General features: G+C 55.0%; 1 protein-coding gene across 5 annotated transcripts in view; it reads right to left on the reverse strand.

The window, feature by feature from the left end:
• Positions 1–4,880: 4,880 nt before the first annotated feature.
• The window catches only part of H6PD (hexose-6-phosphate dehydrogenase/glucose 1-dehydrogenase), a 35,478-nt gene continuing 24,353 nt past the window's right edge, over positions 4,881–16,005 (reverse strand). For all 5 annotated transcript variants that reach the window (XM_043924541.1, XM_043924543.1, XM_043924545.1 and 2 more), the window contains 2 exons: positions 8,965–9,234; positions 4,881–7,704 (listed from right to left, as the gene is read on the reverse strand). In XM_043924541.1, coding sequence (XP_043780476.1) covers positions 6,341–7,704; positions 8,965–9,234 — 1,634 coding nt within the window. In that variant the 3' untranslated portion in view covers positions 4,881–6,340. The remainder of the gene's footprint in view (positions 7,705–8,964; positions 9,235–16,005) is intronic.

Here is a 16,005-nt window from a genome sequence, read left to right on the forward strand (position 1 = left end):
TCCGCCAGGTAGGTTGACGGGGAGATGACGTCCCTCAGGCTGCATGTGAACTTATGAAACCCAGTTGTCTTGCCCCCCACTGTTTCTCCCAGGAGCCCAAGGGACCCTCAAGCAAGTGGGGACCGGCTGTTGCTAAGATCCACCTGTGATAGGTGCGGGGTAACTGGGTCTGCCTCGCCACACACCTTCCGAGCATACACACAGCCCATCACACTCCATCTCCCAGAAAAAATAAAGAGCAGGGATTTGGGGGAAACAATTTTATTGTTTAAAAAATAGATGATACATTTGTTATACAAAAAAGGCATTTTAAAAACTCTGATCTGAATATGTCTCATTTTCAGAGGCAGCGTTAAAAGTGTTCAGTGTTTCCGTAAAAGCCAGGAGCAGTTGCTCTTTCTGCAGAAAGGTGTAGCATGTTCACGCCATTGGCCGGGGTCGGCGGGGGGTCATGATCATGGTCTTCCACCACCCAGGGGAACAGACAGTCCCTCCGAGGTAACAGCTTGCCTGTCTCTCTTCCCTCCCGACAGAAATCCTGTTTGGATTGCTGCTTTCCCGCATGGGACAGAACGCACGGACACAACCCAGATTGCAACACACCATGATTTCAGAGCCCACACCCCCCACCCAGGACTCTTTCTGGCAACAGCTGCTAAACACAGCACCAAGGAGGCTGAAAAACTTCACTCGGGCTCGGGAAGCAGTGGCTCTCGGAGCCGGCAGAGGCCCCTTGATGTCTGCTCTCACCCCCTTCTTCCAAACCAAGGCGGCGTGGGGCAGACTGTACAGGTCCGTCTCAGAGACGCGCAGTCAGCCTCGATTACCAGCTTCTCCAGGATCCTTCCCTCTTATACTCGAGTACCTTGTACCATTTATAACCGACCTTTCGACACATCTGTGGGGTACAGCTAAGGACCCAAACTGATGAATATATGTAGTTCTATTTACACTTCTGTTTCTAAAGCTACCAGCGCGGAACCATATTCCATGCGACTTTCAGTGAATGGAAATGTATTTATCCATTCCCATGCCAGAGGGACAGAAAAGATGCAGAGATTTCCTTTAAAACACCTGAGAGTAAGGCAAAGACCAGCAAGAATAAAGAACCACCAAGAATAAAAGCAGCATACTTAATTGAGATCTCCGCCCCTCCCCATCTATGGTCCCATGCAGATACAGCACTGGCATCTACTTTACAAAAGAGATGGGCTCCCGAAAGTTGGCTGGAGAGGACAGTTCATCAAAGGGATCATCCCCCCAACTCCTCCAGCTTGCTGTGAGGTCAGAAGTGCCTCCTCTAGTCTCAGGCCACTTTTCTCCTGTGCTGACAGTGTTTGTGAGTGTGCACCTTGCTTTGCAATGAGCTGAGCAATCCTTGGAGTTTCTCACTCTGGCCCCATCTGAAGTGCTGACAGCCAGAGGCCAGGAGCCTGCACCTCTGGAGAGGGGTCCCAGGGTGCCCTGGAAGATGCACGTCTTCCAAGAACACAGGCTGGTGTGGGTCCCCAATGGCTGGTGAAGATGCCTGGCCCTGGGAAGGCCTCTAGAGCAGGAAGCACAGGAAGCGGGATTTTTATCTCATGTGGAGGCGACGCAGTATGCAGCCAAGGACCACATAGGACACGCTGGTGCCCAGCTCCAGCCTCCAAGTGAGCAATGGAAGCGGGACCCGGGACTGGCAGGCTGATGCCTCGGCCGACGCTGGCCCATCAGTGGGGCGCAGTGGGGGGGGGGGGGCAGGCGGGGTTCTTGGAGGAACGAATCCACAACCTCAGTCAAAACACAGGGCCTCCTTGAGAGCTGACTTCACTGCGGATCCCTCCCAATGCTGTCCCCAGGCGCAGACCAGCTGCCAAGCACGGATGAGGCTGGAGGGCCCGCCCTTTTCCTCGTGGGAATCTCGACCGCCACGTGCACACTGCAACCTCAAGGGGAAGGGGAGGTTCCCAGCGGGGCGGTGGGAATGGCCCCTACCGGGCCATGCAGGCGGCCACCGTGGGACACAGCCGCCTCTCAAGGCTCCAGCCCCGCTGGGATCTATCTTTTGTGGGGCAGGCAGGCACCGATCTCAGGGACCTGCCACCACGGCCCCCTCACGCTTCTGTCATCACTGGCCTTTCCTGTGACTCGTTCATTCTCGGACACAGACACGCTGCCCGGAGTGGACTGAGGTCCATGGGTCCCCGTCTGCTTAAGATAAAAATAGAGCTGGTAAAGCTGATGCAGAGGCTGCTTCTGTGAGGCTGTGTGTATTTTTGTCGAGAAAAAAAAAATCTGTTTCTGAAAACTGACTTGTAGGAAACCGCCCCTTAAGTTTCTGCGGAAGCGTCTCCCTTCCTTTCTCAGCCACACTGTCTGGTTCTCTACACAAACGGGGAGGAGGAAGGTCCCAGACCGGGGAGACGGAGCCCATGAGCTCTGGAACAAGAGTCCCCAAGGGAGTGTTCTGAAATACCACCCGCTGGCAGAGCCCGGGTTGTGCTGGGAGGCCGCAGGACTGGAAAGAAAGCACTGTCGGCAGAGGAACAAGAAGTGGGGCAGGAGGACAGCACTGTCCTAACTTGCGGTTGGCAGGAAACTTTGCTCCCGGAGCAACATCAGAATCTAGCTCATAGCAGCTAGGAAAGTCCCTAAATCTCTCCCTGCAGCAACTGGTAACAAACCTGCTTCAGAGAGGAGGATGTAAGCCAGCCTCCAAGAGGGGCCAGCCTCCTGTCACAGGCCTGCAGGGCCGCTCCAGCTGCCTGGGCTCTGTCTGGGAAACTCTGGGAGCTGCGCTGGGCTCCCTGGGAAGGAGGTAGTACTGCAAAATGGCTGGGAGCACATGTCTAGACCCCTGTGGGCCACTTCCAGTTTACAACTGGCCTGTTGTCATTAGACAACTCCAGTTTCAACTTCAAAGTCATCGGTCAATCAGGATTCTCCACCTCCTCACGGGGTTGTTGTAAAGACTAAACAAGACCACACAGCAGAAAGCGTTTAGTCCTGAGTCTGCCACCCTCTGTATAGGACACATCATCAGCGCTTCCAGAAGCCCTGGGGCTCCAATTGATGTGTCTTCCATCACCCACTCCTCCCCTCCCTCGTGGTGGGAGCAGTCAGCATCCCACCACAGCGGCTGCAGCAGCATCAGCCGGGACCAGCCTGAGGCATGAAGCTGTAGGAACAGGAGGCCTGAGTACCAGTTCCAGAGTGCTCATGAGCATCCCTGTGTGGGCTGGGTGCCCGTGCTCCCTTCCAACCCTTGGGACCTCGGCTTACACAACAGGGTAAAGTCAGATTAGAGTAGCACGTTTCAAACTATGGATCAGCTTGATTTAGTGAATTATAAGCAGCATTTAAAAAAAATTTTTTTTAAAAAGAAGGTATCCAGAATTTTCAGGATGAGAATTCATTTATGGAACTTTTGCTTGAGATGCAGATTCATGCATGAGTGCGAGCGCTGACTCATGATGTAAAGTGTGTTTCTTGCTGTGGATCACGACCCATAAAGTCTGAAAACCATCAGCACAGGATAGGAGAAAGAAAAGGGGAAGGGGAGTGGGAGGAAGCGGGAATATGACAAGGGCTCCCAGTGGACTACGCTGGTGTGACTTTAAGACAGCACTTCCTAGAAAGGTGGGACGGGGGCGGGGTGGGGGGAGCTGGGAGGAAGGTTCAAGAGGGAGGTGCACGTGTGCGTGCTCTCTGTGACCCTGTAGCCTGCCAGGCTCCCCGTCCATGGAATTCTCCAGGCAAGAATACTGGAGTGGGTTGCCATTTCCTTCTCCAGAAGATCTTCCCGACCCAGGGACTGAACCCACATCTCCCATAATGGCAACTGGATTCTTCACCACTGAGCCACCAGGGAAGCGGCACAAGAGGGAGGGGATATGTGTGTATAAACAGCTGATGATCCTGTTGTACGGCAGAAACTAACACTATTAACAACTAAACAACAACAACAACAACAAAAAACCCAGAGCACTTGATTCTGGGAAGGAAACCCTGGCACTTCCTGCCCCCGCCTGGCCCTGGCCCCCACGAACACTCTCTAAAGGTGAACGTGCATTTTGAGGCAAGGCACTCCTCTCAGAACAGGACATGCCCAGCTCAGGCCCATGGTAACTCGCTGTTACTCAGAAACGGTAACATCAGAAGTTTGCTGGCCCCTTATCCTGAAGTGACACTTGGGCATGTGCAAGTCCCTTTTTTTCTCACAGAAGTTCCTAAGGAACAGATTGGGGAGGGGGAGGAGGATGGGGAGGGGGTGGTCCTCAGTGCTACAGATCCAGGGAGGCTCGGGAGCCTGAGGCGGGGAGAGGGGGGAATGAGCATCTCTGTGGTCCAGACCGCAGGGATGGTCTGAGGGCGCCCCCATGTGGCCAGACGTGACACCTGCAGCCACGTGTCCACTCCCCCAGTTTACTCCCATCAGAAGCCTCAAAGCTAAACAACGATGATTTTCAGAAAGGGAAAAGACTTCCCCATCTGGGCATTGTGCTCTGATCGGCCCAGGTGAGTCTTCTGGGCATAAATATTGATATCCTGTCTGGATGGGGTCTTTGGAGGCTGGGGGAAACCAAATGTTAATAGGTACCTTTATGTGCAGAGCCCCTGGCCAGCACCCACCTCACGCGCACACATCTCCAAAGCAAGAATTCCTGTAAATTCTTGAAGAAGTGTAAACAGCCTTGAAGAAAGTGTAAACAATAAAAAGTTGAAAGACACATTGCATGATGCTCCTTCTTGCCCAGGAAAGCCCTTGGTGTGACCTTGACACTTTGTATCTGCCTGATCTGATACAAACTCTGCCTATAAGATGGGGAAGCTGTTCCACAGAAAACCCTGCTTTATCCTTTATCCGTGGGCTGTGCGGAAAGCTGAAATTAAGTGTGTTTTGAGAAGTTTCACTTTTTTATAAAACAATTTTGTAGATGCCCCCCACCACTTGGGGGTTTCAGAGAAACAGCTGTTATTGGCTCAGGGCTTCTCAGGAGCACCCGTTCACTCTAAATGAGAAGCTCAACCGGGACCGCCCCCCCAAGTCTTCAGCGATGTGTTAGTGGTGAGGTGAGCAGTGGCAGGAGGGGCTGGCACACAAGAGGCCGATGCCTCCACGAGGTAGTGTGAGAGGTTGGGCAGCAGTCGCCCCTTCTTGGTGCTGACAACCAGCAAAGGCCCTGGGACGGCGGTGGACAGCCACTGCTGAAGTGGGCCGCAGCCGCCCTGCCAGGAAGGCCTGGGTCCAGCTGGGTGAGGGTCGGAGCGCCTGGATGGTCTGGGTGCCCTGATGTCACATCTCACTCCCCCCAGGTAAGATGTTACCATAAGAGAAAGATTTAACTTGATCTTTTCAGGTAAAACAAGAGGGGACACTGAGAGTGGAAACACTCATTGGGGAAGTCCCCTGAGACACAAAGGATCCTCTTCAATGCAGATCCCAGGAATGGCCTGACCAACTCTGTCCAGTGTGTTTCAGTGTTTCACGCAGAGCTATCTGGCTGCGGTGGCAGGTCCACGCTATTGGCGCCTGCCCGCCCCACAAAAGACAGGCTCCAGCAGGGCTGAGGCTGGAGACAGGGGCACGTGCCTGGGGCAGGGGTCCTCCCTGACGGAGCTGGGGAACCGGCGCCTCCTGCCATTGGTAAAGTCCACCTACTGAGAAAAGGAGCTCCACGGCACAGTCGCAAGATTCCTGGATCCGTTTCCACATCCTAGCGTTTGTTGCTAGGGTGTCTGAGGGACAGCAAAGCAGCAGAGCGGGTGGGAAGACCTCCCTGGCGAGGTCTAGGAAGACAGGACCTGAGATGCAGAGCAGGTGGAGGTGGCCCTGGAGGGGACTGGATAGCAGGCTGAGCTGGAGGCTGGAGAAGAAAAGGATGGCAGGTCCTAGCAGGTGCTCGTGGCTCAAGGTGGGCACCTGGGCTCCACCATTCACGCTCTGCTTTTCTGCTGGAGGCGGTCCAAGGTGCCTGGCCCACACGTACCTCCTGGTTAACCACTCCCTGATTGCACCTGCTCCAGCAGGGAGCTTTCAGACAGTCCTGTTTGCGCTGGTGGATGCCCACATGTAACTGCTGCAGGCCTTTATTTAAGGTGGATGTTCCTCCCCTGACTTGGATCTGTAGATTTTCAAGAGCAGAGCTGCCGTCTCTTCCTTGTTCCATGGGGGCCCACCACCAGATGGGGACTGCCGCAGGGTTGGGACAGGGTCTTGTCCTTCCCCACTGGAGGCCTGACCCTGAGGTGTCAGATTCCAGAGAGGACGGCACATGCGGGTGGGGGGGCAGGACTGAGAGGGTAGAGAGAGGGTGAATGAAGGGGAGGATGGGGGTGAGCAAAGGGCAAAGTTCCATCACCCCAGAAATGCGTCATAATCCATGTACCACACCAGCTGGCCAGAATCTGGCAGGACGCCTGAGATGGGCCACTTCTTGGGCTCGTGGCCCACGCGGCTGACCAGCATAGCGATCTCACGCTTCATCCTGCCCATGACCAGCACAGCCACCTTCCGGGCGCGGTTGATGAGGGGCAGGCTGAGGCTCATGCGCCGGTGCGGGCTGGAGGGGCTCGTGGTCAGCACCACCAGTTGCTCGCCATCCAGGCCGGCGGGCGACTGTGGGAAGAGGGAGGCCGTGTGTCCGTCGGTGCCCATGCCCAGCAGCACCAGGTCGAAGCTGCTGTTGGTCACGAGGGCAGAGATCTCCTCGGCATAGGCCTGGGTGCCCTGGTCCTCCTCGGCGCAGAGACGCTGACGCCGGTGCACGGGCATGGGGTGGACGTTGTAGTGGGGGACCCGCACGTGCTGCAGCAGGTGTGTCTGCAGGCCCTGGAAGTTGGACTCGGGGTCCCAGAGCGGCACGCAGCGCTCGTCCACCAGCCACAGGTGCGTGTGGGCCCACGGGAAGCTGTAGTGCCCTGTGGCCAGCTGCTGGAACAGGGCCACCGGGCTCGAGCCGCCCGAGAGTGCCAGGTGGAACTCGCCAAAGCGCCGCACAGCCCGCACGGCGGCAGCCTCGATGTCTCCCGCCAGCCTGGCGATCAGCTCCTCGGGCCAGGCCGAGATCAGCGGGCTCTCTCGGTACTTGGCCCTGAGGACCTGGAAGTCGCTGGGCAGCGGAGCGGAGTCTGGCCCTGGCACCAGCTGCTCCGGCCGCGGCTGGGAGAAGGACAGGTGGCCGCCGCTGAACGCGAAGTCCAACAGCTGTCCGTTCTCTGCTCCTCCTGGGTACAGGCGCGGGACCTCGTGGGCCAGGCTGTCCAGCAAGGGCGTCCAGAAGACCCAGGAGGCCAGCAGGTTCTCCGTGGTGACGAAGGAGTCCTTCCGGCAGTGGAAGATGTGAGAGATGAGCAGGGAGTAGGCATCCTGCTCCCGCACGGGGCTGTAGGCGTAGTAATCGGAGAGTGGGAGGCCGAAGAGGCGCAGCCCGGGCCGGCCCTCCACTTCCTTCCAGCTGGCAGAGGGCAGGGCCGGCCGGAAGAGATTCCTGCTGACCAGCACGGCAGGGCTGCCCAGCTCGCCGTGGCCGATGTAGAAGATGATCTGTCGGGGCAGGCAGCGGCTCTGGGCAGCAACCCAGTGCTTCTCGCTCTGGACACAGAATGCCTGGTTCTTGAACAAGATCCGCACGTAGCTCACTCTCTCATCCAAGACTTTGCCCGACATCAGGATGAACGGGACGCCCTCCCAGCGGAGGTTGTCTATGTGAATGAGGATGCCTGGGGCAGGCGACAGGGGGACAGTGGAGGTGATGCTCAGGCACAGGACCCGGGACCTCCCGGCCTGCTCACCTTCCCCTCTTTCCTTCCTGCTGGCCAGCCTCCTTTTCTCTGATTCCTCCTCTGGGAACCTCTGGCTTTGCTAGCCTCATCCCCACCTCTCACCTCTTCCATTATCTTCTCTTCCCAGTGGCTGCTCAAAAAGCAGCCTCATGGGCCACCTCGGACACCCACCGCCCTTGAGGGGCCTCTCAGCACCATCGTCCCCAAACAAAGGGGAGCTGGGCTGAGGAGCTCCAATTGGGAGATTCTGTGAGAAGTCTCACGGGGCAGGGGTCGGGGTGCAAGGTGGCCCTGATGCTGAATGGGGATGGGGGGAGGTGTTCCTATGGAGAGGTGCTTCCTTCCTGTCTGTAGAGTGCTGAGGATGTGCTGAGGCCATCAGATATGGTAGGGGGGTGGTGGTGGCAGGGGAAGGAGAAGGGGAGCCAGGGGTCTCAGCCACAGGCCTGCAGAGAACCGCAGTACAGCTGAAGCGGCCTGCAGGGGCCCATGGCGGTGAGAGTCGGATGCAGAGCGCCCTCCAGACTGAGCTGCAAGCCTGGTTTTCCCACGGCCTATCTCTGCGTGACCTCGGGCAAGTTTCTAGCAACTTCACCGAGCCTCACAGCCCCTCACCTTTAAGTGAGGCTGACGACACCTGCCTGATGTGTTTGCACGGGAGGATTAAATGAGATGATGTGCATACAGTGCTGGGCACGCGGTTGGCGCCTGACCAGAGTTGCTGCTCTGGTCCTGGGGTTTGTGATGTCAGTGTTAGGGAGCCGGCCACCCCCAGAAAGCTCTGAGCCTGTGCAAGTGCCCAGAGGACGGCCCCGGTGGGCACCTGCCTGCCTGGCATGCTGCGTGCCCACCAGGGGTGCCCCTGGCCTGCAGCCTCTCCGGGGGCTGGATAAGCTCCTCAAGGGCAGAGCCAGGTCTGAGCCCAGCTGGGCAAGCCCTGGAAACATCCGTTGACTGAACAGAGATCATCACTGAGGTGTCTGTCCCTCTGTCCAGAGGGAGCCAGCAGGTGACCTGCTGCATTAGGCTGGCAGAAGGGCAGGGAGGCAGGGGCATCTCTCACTCACCTCTAAGCACCTTGGGAAAATCCCACTTCCAGCCCCTCCCGACCCACCCTGAGGGGTCTGTGTTGGGAGGACTGCTCCCGCCCGGGGGTGGGGGCGGCCCAGCAGCCCGTGCCCGGCCCTGGGGGCCCACCTGCGAAGGTCGGCGTCAGGCTGTGGAAGCTGTCTGGCTTCTGCAGCTCCCCGCGCACCTGCCCACTGTAGGCCTGGTACTGGCCCAGCACAGCACTGTGCCTCTGCAGGCCCCGCAGCGCCGCGAAGGCCTGGAGCTTGTGCTGCAGCACGGCCTCCGGGCTGCTGAGGTTGACGGGCAGCTCCATGGCCACCAGCATGAGGACCTCTGTCAGGTGGTTCTGCAGGACGTCGCGGATGACGCCGTACTCCTCGTAGAAGCTGGTGCGGCCTGGCGGGGGGTGGGGAGGAGTCATAAGGACCGGGCACATGGCTGACCTGTGCCCACAGCCACACTCCCTAGTCTGGAGTGCCAGAGCAGAACTGGGCAGGAAGGGGGCGGGCGGCCCTGAGCCAACGAGACCCGCCCCACCAGAGGGTGTCAGACCCCGTGGGCCTCTCCAGGCAGAGGCCTGGGAAGGCCCTGGTTCCGGAAAGCTAGGCACCGCGGTGAGGGCCTGGGCAGCTTGCTGGTGCGTGACCCTGGGTGAGTCACCTGACTTCCAAGTGTCTGCTCCGCATCCTGCCTTCAAAGGGCACTCACTGTCACCCCCTACCAAGCCCACATAAGTGCCGGGTCCTTGCCCTCGGCTTATAGTCGAGCGGAGGGAGGAAAAGCCAATAAAGACATTATAGACAGAGTTCATGGCAGAGGGTAACAGGGAGTCTGCTCTGAGACCTGCAGGAGCAGCCCTGGACGAGCTTGGCTGCCAGGCGCCAGGAGAAGGGGAGCAGGAGGGTGGGGCTGGGAGGGCGGGGCTTGCAGGATGAGGGGCGGAGGCTGATTTGTTCCCACGCTCAGGGAAAGCAGTGCAGGAGCTGAAGTAGGAGATGGCAAGACCTTCCGTCCATTCACGCCCCCGCCTGCTGTGGGCAGGGTGACTACAGCAGACCACGTGGTGGCCCAGAGGTGGGGACGGGGGGTGATGCTGTGACCTGGACTAAAGGGATGGGGTAAAGCAGCTGGAGAGGGTGGACGGCGCTTCTTGAGTGAGAACTGGCTGGACCTACTGACCCATGAGGCACTAGAGGTAGAGAACCCACCTGCCAATGCAGGAGACGTAGAGATGGGGGTTCCATCCTGGGTCGGGAAGGTCCCCTGGAGAAGGACATAGCTACCCACTCCAGTATTCTTGCCTGGAGAATCCCATGGACAGAGGAGCCTGGTGGGCTATGACCCATGGGGTCACAAAGAGCTGGACATGACTGAAGCAACTTAGCATGTAAGCTGACCCATGCAGGCGAGCACCAGTGAAAAGGAGGAGCCAAAGCCAGCTTCAAGGACTCGGGGCAGTGGGGGGGGGGGACTGGCTCCTGGGAAGGTAACTGCTCAGGCCTTAGCAGAAGACGGGCATGGTGACACTTCCTGAGATGAGGGGACTGGGTAGAGGAAGGGGTTGATGGAGGGGAAACCAGCTGTATTTAAGCCTAAAACACACAGGTGGAAATGGCAGGTGGCCAGTGGATGGGGTTGCCGAGAAGATAAAAGAAGGTGATACATAGAAAGAACATGACCACAGAGCTTGGCAGTGACAACAATGCTCACTGTGCCTGGCACAGCGTGGAGACGCCAGGCACCCCTCCTGTTATACCCACAGGGTCTGGCGTGGCGGGTCCACGACCGTCCCCGTCTACACAAGAGGAAGAAGTCAGAGGCCCAGGGCTGGGATGAGCAGTCAGGAGCTGGTTAACCACACACGACACACTTCCTCCTCCAGGACTCAGAACCAACTCTGACTACCAGTGACTCAAATACATACGAGCCAGTGGTCTTAAGGCTTAGGGTTCAAACGCCACAACACCTCACATGGCATGGCTCACATTCTGCTGATTTGCTGAGACTCGGGCCAATTCACAGCCTTACGTACAGAAAAAGGAGACATCACCACCGGAAGAGCAGCTGTTTATCGAAGGTTTGCGTGCATCACCTGTAACGTGGGATCAGCTCTGTTACCCAGCAGCTCCTGCTCATCTTTCAGGTCTTGGCTTCCAGGAGATTCTACCAAACTCTCGGCCTGCCCTCCTGGAGGGCCCTATCTTCGGCTGTTTCCCCTGACTAACTTGGTGCTGCCGGTTATTCGCTCTTCCTGCCACCCTGATGCTCCATCAGGTGAGGACTGCATCTGCCTGCTCCCTGCAGCATCTCAAGCACCAGATACAGCGCCGCAGTCACTCCGCAGAACACTGTGTGTCCGGGAAGCTAAACACACACACCACCAGGGATCCACCTCGGAGGTTCCATGTTCAGAGAAATAAAGCTGATGATGTAATATAAATATATAAACTGCTTTGAAAATATAATATGACCAGGATAAACAGAATTTCAAATCAATGAAAAATACAAGGGGAAATAAGAAATTCCATAGACAGGTTTTATGGATTACGAAAGGTTGGGGGAAAAAAAAAGTTAGAAGACAGATCCATGCAGATTATCCTGAATGCAGGTTGAAGAGACAGAAAGACTCAACACTCTCTCTCTTTCTCACACACACACACACACACACACACACACACAGCGTGTTGACTCTTCAAAATTAAACAGCACGTTTTTAGGCAACTGGATCCACACAGAAACGATAAAGAAACAAGGGGAAAGTCCACCTAAAACCTGGACTGCAGAGAAGAGGAACTGGGATAGGACTGGGGGAGGGACCCAAGGTTTGCAAGTTCACAGGTATCTGTTACATCATAGTTCTGCATGTTACCTAGATTGTGTGTGTGTGCGTGCGTGTGCCTGCTCAGTCATGTCTGACTCTTTGTGATTCCATGGACTGTAGCCCGCCAGGCTCCTCTGTCCGTGGGATTCTCCGGGGCAAGAATACTGGAGTGGGTTGCCATGCCCTCCTCCAGGGGATCTTCCTGACCCAGGGATCGAACCTGGGTCTCTTGCATCTCCTGTGTTGGCAGGTGGATTCTTCACCACTAGCGCCACCTGGGATTGTATAATCATTCTTTTTTTTATCTTATCAATACTTAATTCAAACCAACAGAAAGAAATGGCCCCTGATTCAGACCTGCCTGGCCCACCTGCCCTGGCCAGGCTTGGGCCAGCTGGACAGCGAGCAGGGGCCGCCTGGCCTGAGCTCAGTCCTACAGGCCAGGCGTGGCAGTGGCGCCCGTGTCACGGGGCAGGAAGTGAGACCCACAGTCGGCTCCTGGGAAGGTGTCTGGTCCTCGAGAGTGGGGCTTGAGGTTGCGGCTCTGGTCAAGGAGGCAGATCCCGGGACACACAGGACACCCAGCCCGGCTGCTGCAGCCAAACTATCCTAAATGCCCCCGGTTGGGAAACCAAGGCTCAGGCTCCCGGCCCCACGGTGGTCTGGTCTCCAAAGTACTCACAATATCACTGAGAAGACATCAAGAAAAAGATAACAGATAACAGCAATAACGGCAGATGTATATATCAGTCCATTTACCCCTCACAGTAGCAACATGTACAGAGGTCCTGCTATCCCTCATTTTAAAATGTAAAGAGGAACTTCCCTGGTGGTCCAGTGGCTAAGACTCTACACTCCAATGCATGGGGCCCAGGTTTGATCCCTGGTTGGGGAACTAGATCCCGAATGCCACAACTAAGAGTTCATATGCTGCAACTAAAGATCCTGCCACAATGAAGGCCTGGCACAGCCAAATAAATAAAATATATATTTCAATATATTAAAAATAAATACAATGTAAGGAAATTGAGGTTCAGAGAAGTCAAGCAACTTGCCCAAGATCACACAGCTGGTAACGGGGTAAAAATGAAATTGGAACCTCGGCAGCTGGCCCCAGGGGCTTCCCTGGTGGTTCAGTGATAAAGAATCCACCTGCAAGGCTGGAGATGCAGGAGACACAAGTTCAATCCCTGGATCAGGAAGATCCCCTGGAGAAGGAAATGGCAACCCACTGCAATATTCTTGCCTGGGAGGTCCCATGGACACAGAAGCCTGGTGGGCTACATCCATGGAGTCGCAAAGAGTTGGAAACAACTCAGGACTAAAGAACAACAAAGCAGGTCCCAGAGCCTGCCGTTCTCACCACCTCCCTGGCTCCACTGTGATTCCCACGCAAACAGCCGCAGGCAGAACAGGGCGCCTGGGTGGGGCTGAGCAGCACAGGCCCTGGTGGCTTTCAGAAGTGGAGGCTGGTGGCTGAAGCAGGAAACCAAGCTGGGCTTTTTGGTGGCGGGGGTCGACGCAAGGGGCCAGGGGCTCAGCACCTCATGGGCCAGGAAAGGTGTGAGGAGGACAAGGCAGGGCCGTGTCCCTCGGCTGCAGTCAGGCGGGGAGTGCCTCACAGGTATGTGGGCCCACAGTGACCGAATCTTGTCATTTATACAGAGAACACGAAAAACTGGATCATTAAGTACAATCTCATGTGTACAAATAATTCAGATTTTTTAAATTGCTGTGTGTCTCAAAGAACTGTATGTAGGGGGCCGACTTTGCCCCTGGGCTATGTCCTGGTTGGGGTGACAAGCGTAAGCCAGAGGGCAGAGCCCCGACACACAGGTCAGACGATGGATGGGGGTGAGCCTGGCTAGTCTGGCAGAAGTGGCCAGTCTGTGATTCGCAAGAGCAGAGATCGAGAACAGATGGGAAGGGCTTTGGAAAGGAGACTGAGGGGCTTGAGGAGCTATTAAAAGTCCTTGACCTCACCAGTTAAGCAGAGTTACTGCACGATCCAGCAGCTCCAAACCACCCAAGAGAAAAGAAAACATATGTCCACACAAAAACTTGTACACGAATGTTCACAGCGGCCTTATTCACGACAGCCAAAACGGAGAAAGAACTCAAATGTCCACCAACTGATAAGTGGATAAATAAAATGTGGTGAATCCATCCACACAGCAGAATGTTATCTGGCAATAAAAAATAAATGAAGTGGGTAGCACTGAAACATATACATCACCCTATGTAAAAAAGACAGCCAGTGGGAATTTGCCGTACAACCACTAAGAGGGAGTTCAACCTGGTGCTCTGTGATGACCTAGGGGGGTGGCGTGGGGTGGGAGAGGGAGGGGACATATGTACACTTGTGACGATTCATGTTCATCTGTGGCAGAAATGAACACAATATTGTAAAGCAATTATCCTCCCATTAAAAATAATTAATTAAAAAAAAAAGAAATGAAGCACTGACACAGGCTATACAGTGTGGATGAACCTTGAGAACATTACGCTCAGTGAGAGAAGCCAGACCCAGAAAGTCACATCCTATTTACATGAAATGTCTAGGCAAATCCATAGAGACGGGGAGTAAGTTTATGGCTGCCAGGACTAGGAGGATGAGGGGCGTAATCAGAGGGTGGCAGCTAATCAGAGGGGCGGGGGGGAATACAGAGCTTCTTTTGATGAAAATGTTCTACAACTGATTGTAGTGATGGATGCACAGCTCTATGAATATGCCAAAGCCCACTGAATTCTACACTTAAGTAAGTGAATTACATGATGGGGGCTCAGCAGGAGAGAATCCACCTGCCAGTGCAAGGCACTTGGGTTCGATCCGTGAGTTGGGAAGATCCCCTGGAGATGGAAACGGCTACTTGCTCCAGTATTCTTGCCTGGAGAATCCCATGGACAGAGGAGCCAGGCAGACCACCATCCATGGAGTCGCAAGGAATCAGACACAACTCAGAGGCTGAACAACAACAAATGATATGTGAATTATCTCTCAATAAAACTCTTTTTTTATTAGAGTAGGGAGGTGGAACCCTGAGAGAGGTGCTGTGAGAAGATTAAGCCATCTACGATTTGCAAAATAAACAGAGAGGGGACAGGTGGGAATGGAATCAATGGACAGCTTTGGCTGCAACTGAAGGAAGTAACAAGGGCCAGAGCAAACAGTGAAGCATAAAGACACTGAATGGATGAGGGAAAACTGCAAGGTGCCTGGCTGGATCCATGAAAGGCCGTGCAGGATTATGGTCTGCAGTCTCTGCAACCAGGCTGCATGGGTTCCAGGACCCGCTGTGCCTTCTTTTAGCTCTGTGACCCCAGGCAAGTGATTCTACGTCACATATAAAAGAGGACTGGCCGCAGTGCCTGCTCTGCAGGGCTGCTGTGAACATCAATGAGCTAACAAGTGCATGGGGTGTGGAGCAATACCTGGCATGCAGGAAGCACTGATACACACTGGCTAGCATTTTTATTATCACAGGGGCTGCAAGAGAAGGCCTGTCAGAGACAACTGACAACTCAGAGAACAGCCACTATTTGAAAATAAAGAAGTTGGAGGGCTTTCCTGGTGGCCCAGTGGTTAGGAATTCGCCTTGCAACGCAGGGGACACAGGTTTGATCCCTGGTCCAGGAAGATCCCACATGCCGCGGAGCAACTAAGTCCGTGTGCCACAACTACTGAGTCTGCTCTCTGTAGCCCACGAGTTGCAACTACAGAGCCAATGCCCTGAAACTACCAAAGCCTGCTCGCTCTTAGAGCATTCTCTGCAAAAAGAGAAGCCACTGCAATGAGAAGCCTACACAGTGCAATGAAGAACAGGCACTGCTCGCTGCAACTAGTGAAAGCCCTCACACAGCAATGAAGACCCACCACAGCCAAAAAAAAAATTAGAAAAGGCAGACAGTATTTCATGAGAACAATACAGTGATGGTTTAAGTTCTAAATCGGCTGGGTCTGACACAGTGATATACATCCAGTGAAAATATCAGTACCTCAGAGGTAACTGGAGGTTATATATATATAAGACTAGGGCTTGGAAAGACAATGCTGGAGATGGACTAAATTCCATCAAATCAAAAATGAGACAGAAACTAAGATCTGGCTTGAAGGAGTTCACATTTTAGCTTCCCAGGTGGCTCAGTGGTAAGGAATCCGCCTGCCAATGCCGGAGACAAGAGTTCTATCCCTGAGTCAAGTGATCCCCTGGAGAAGGAAATGGCAACCCACTCCAGTATTCTTGCCTGGGAAATCCCATGGACAGAGAGGAACCTGGCAGGTTACAACCCATGAGGTCACAAAGAGTCGGACACAACTAAGTGACTGAAACAACAACAAGATGGAA

Source organism: Cervus elaphus, chromosome 14, assembly GCF_910594005.1.
Source record: "Cervus elaphus chromosome 14, mCerEla1.1, whole genome shotgun sequence".
Classification (NCBI taxonomy): Eukaryota; Metazoa; Chordata; class Mammalia; order Artiodactyla; family Cervidae; genus Cervus; species Cervus elaphus.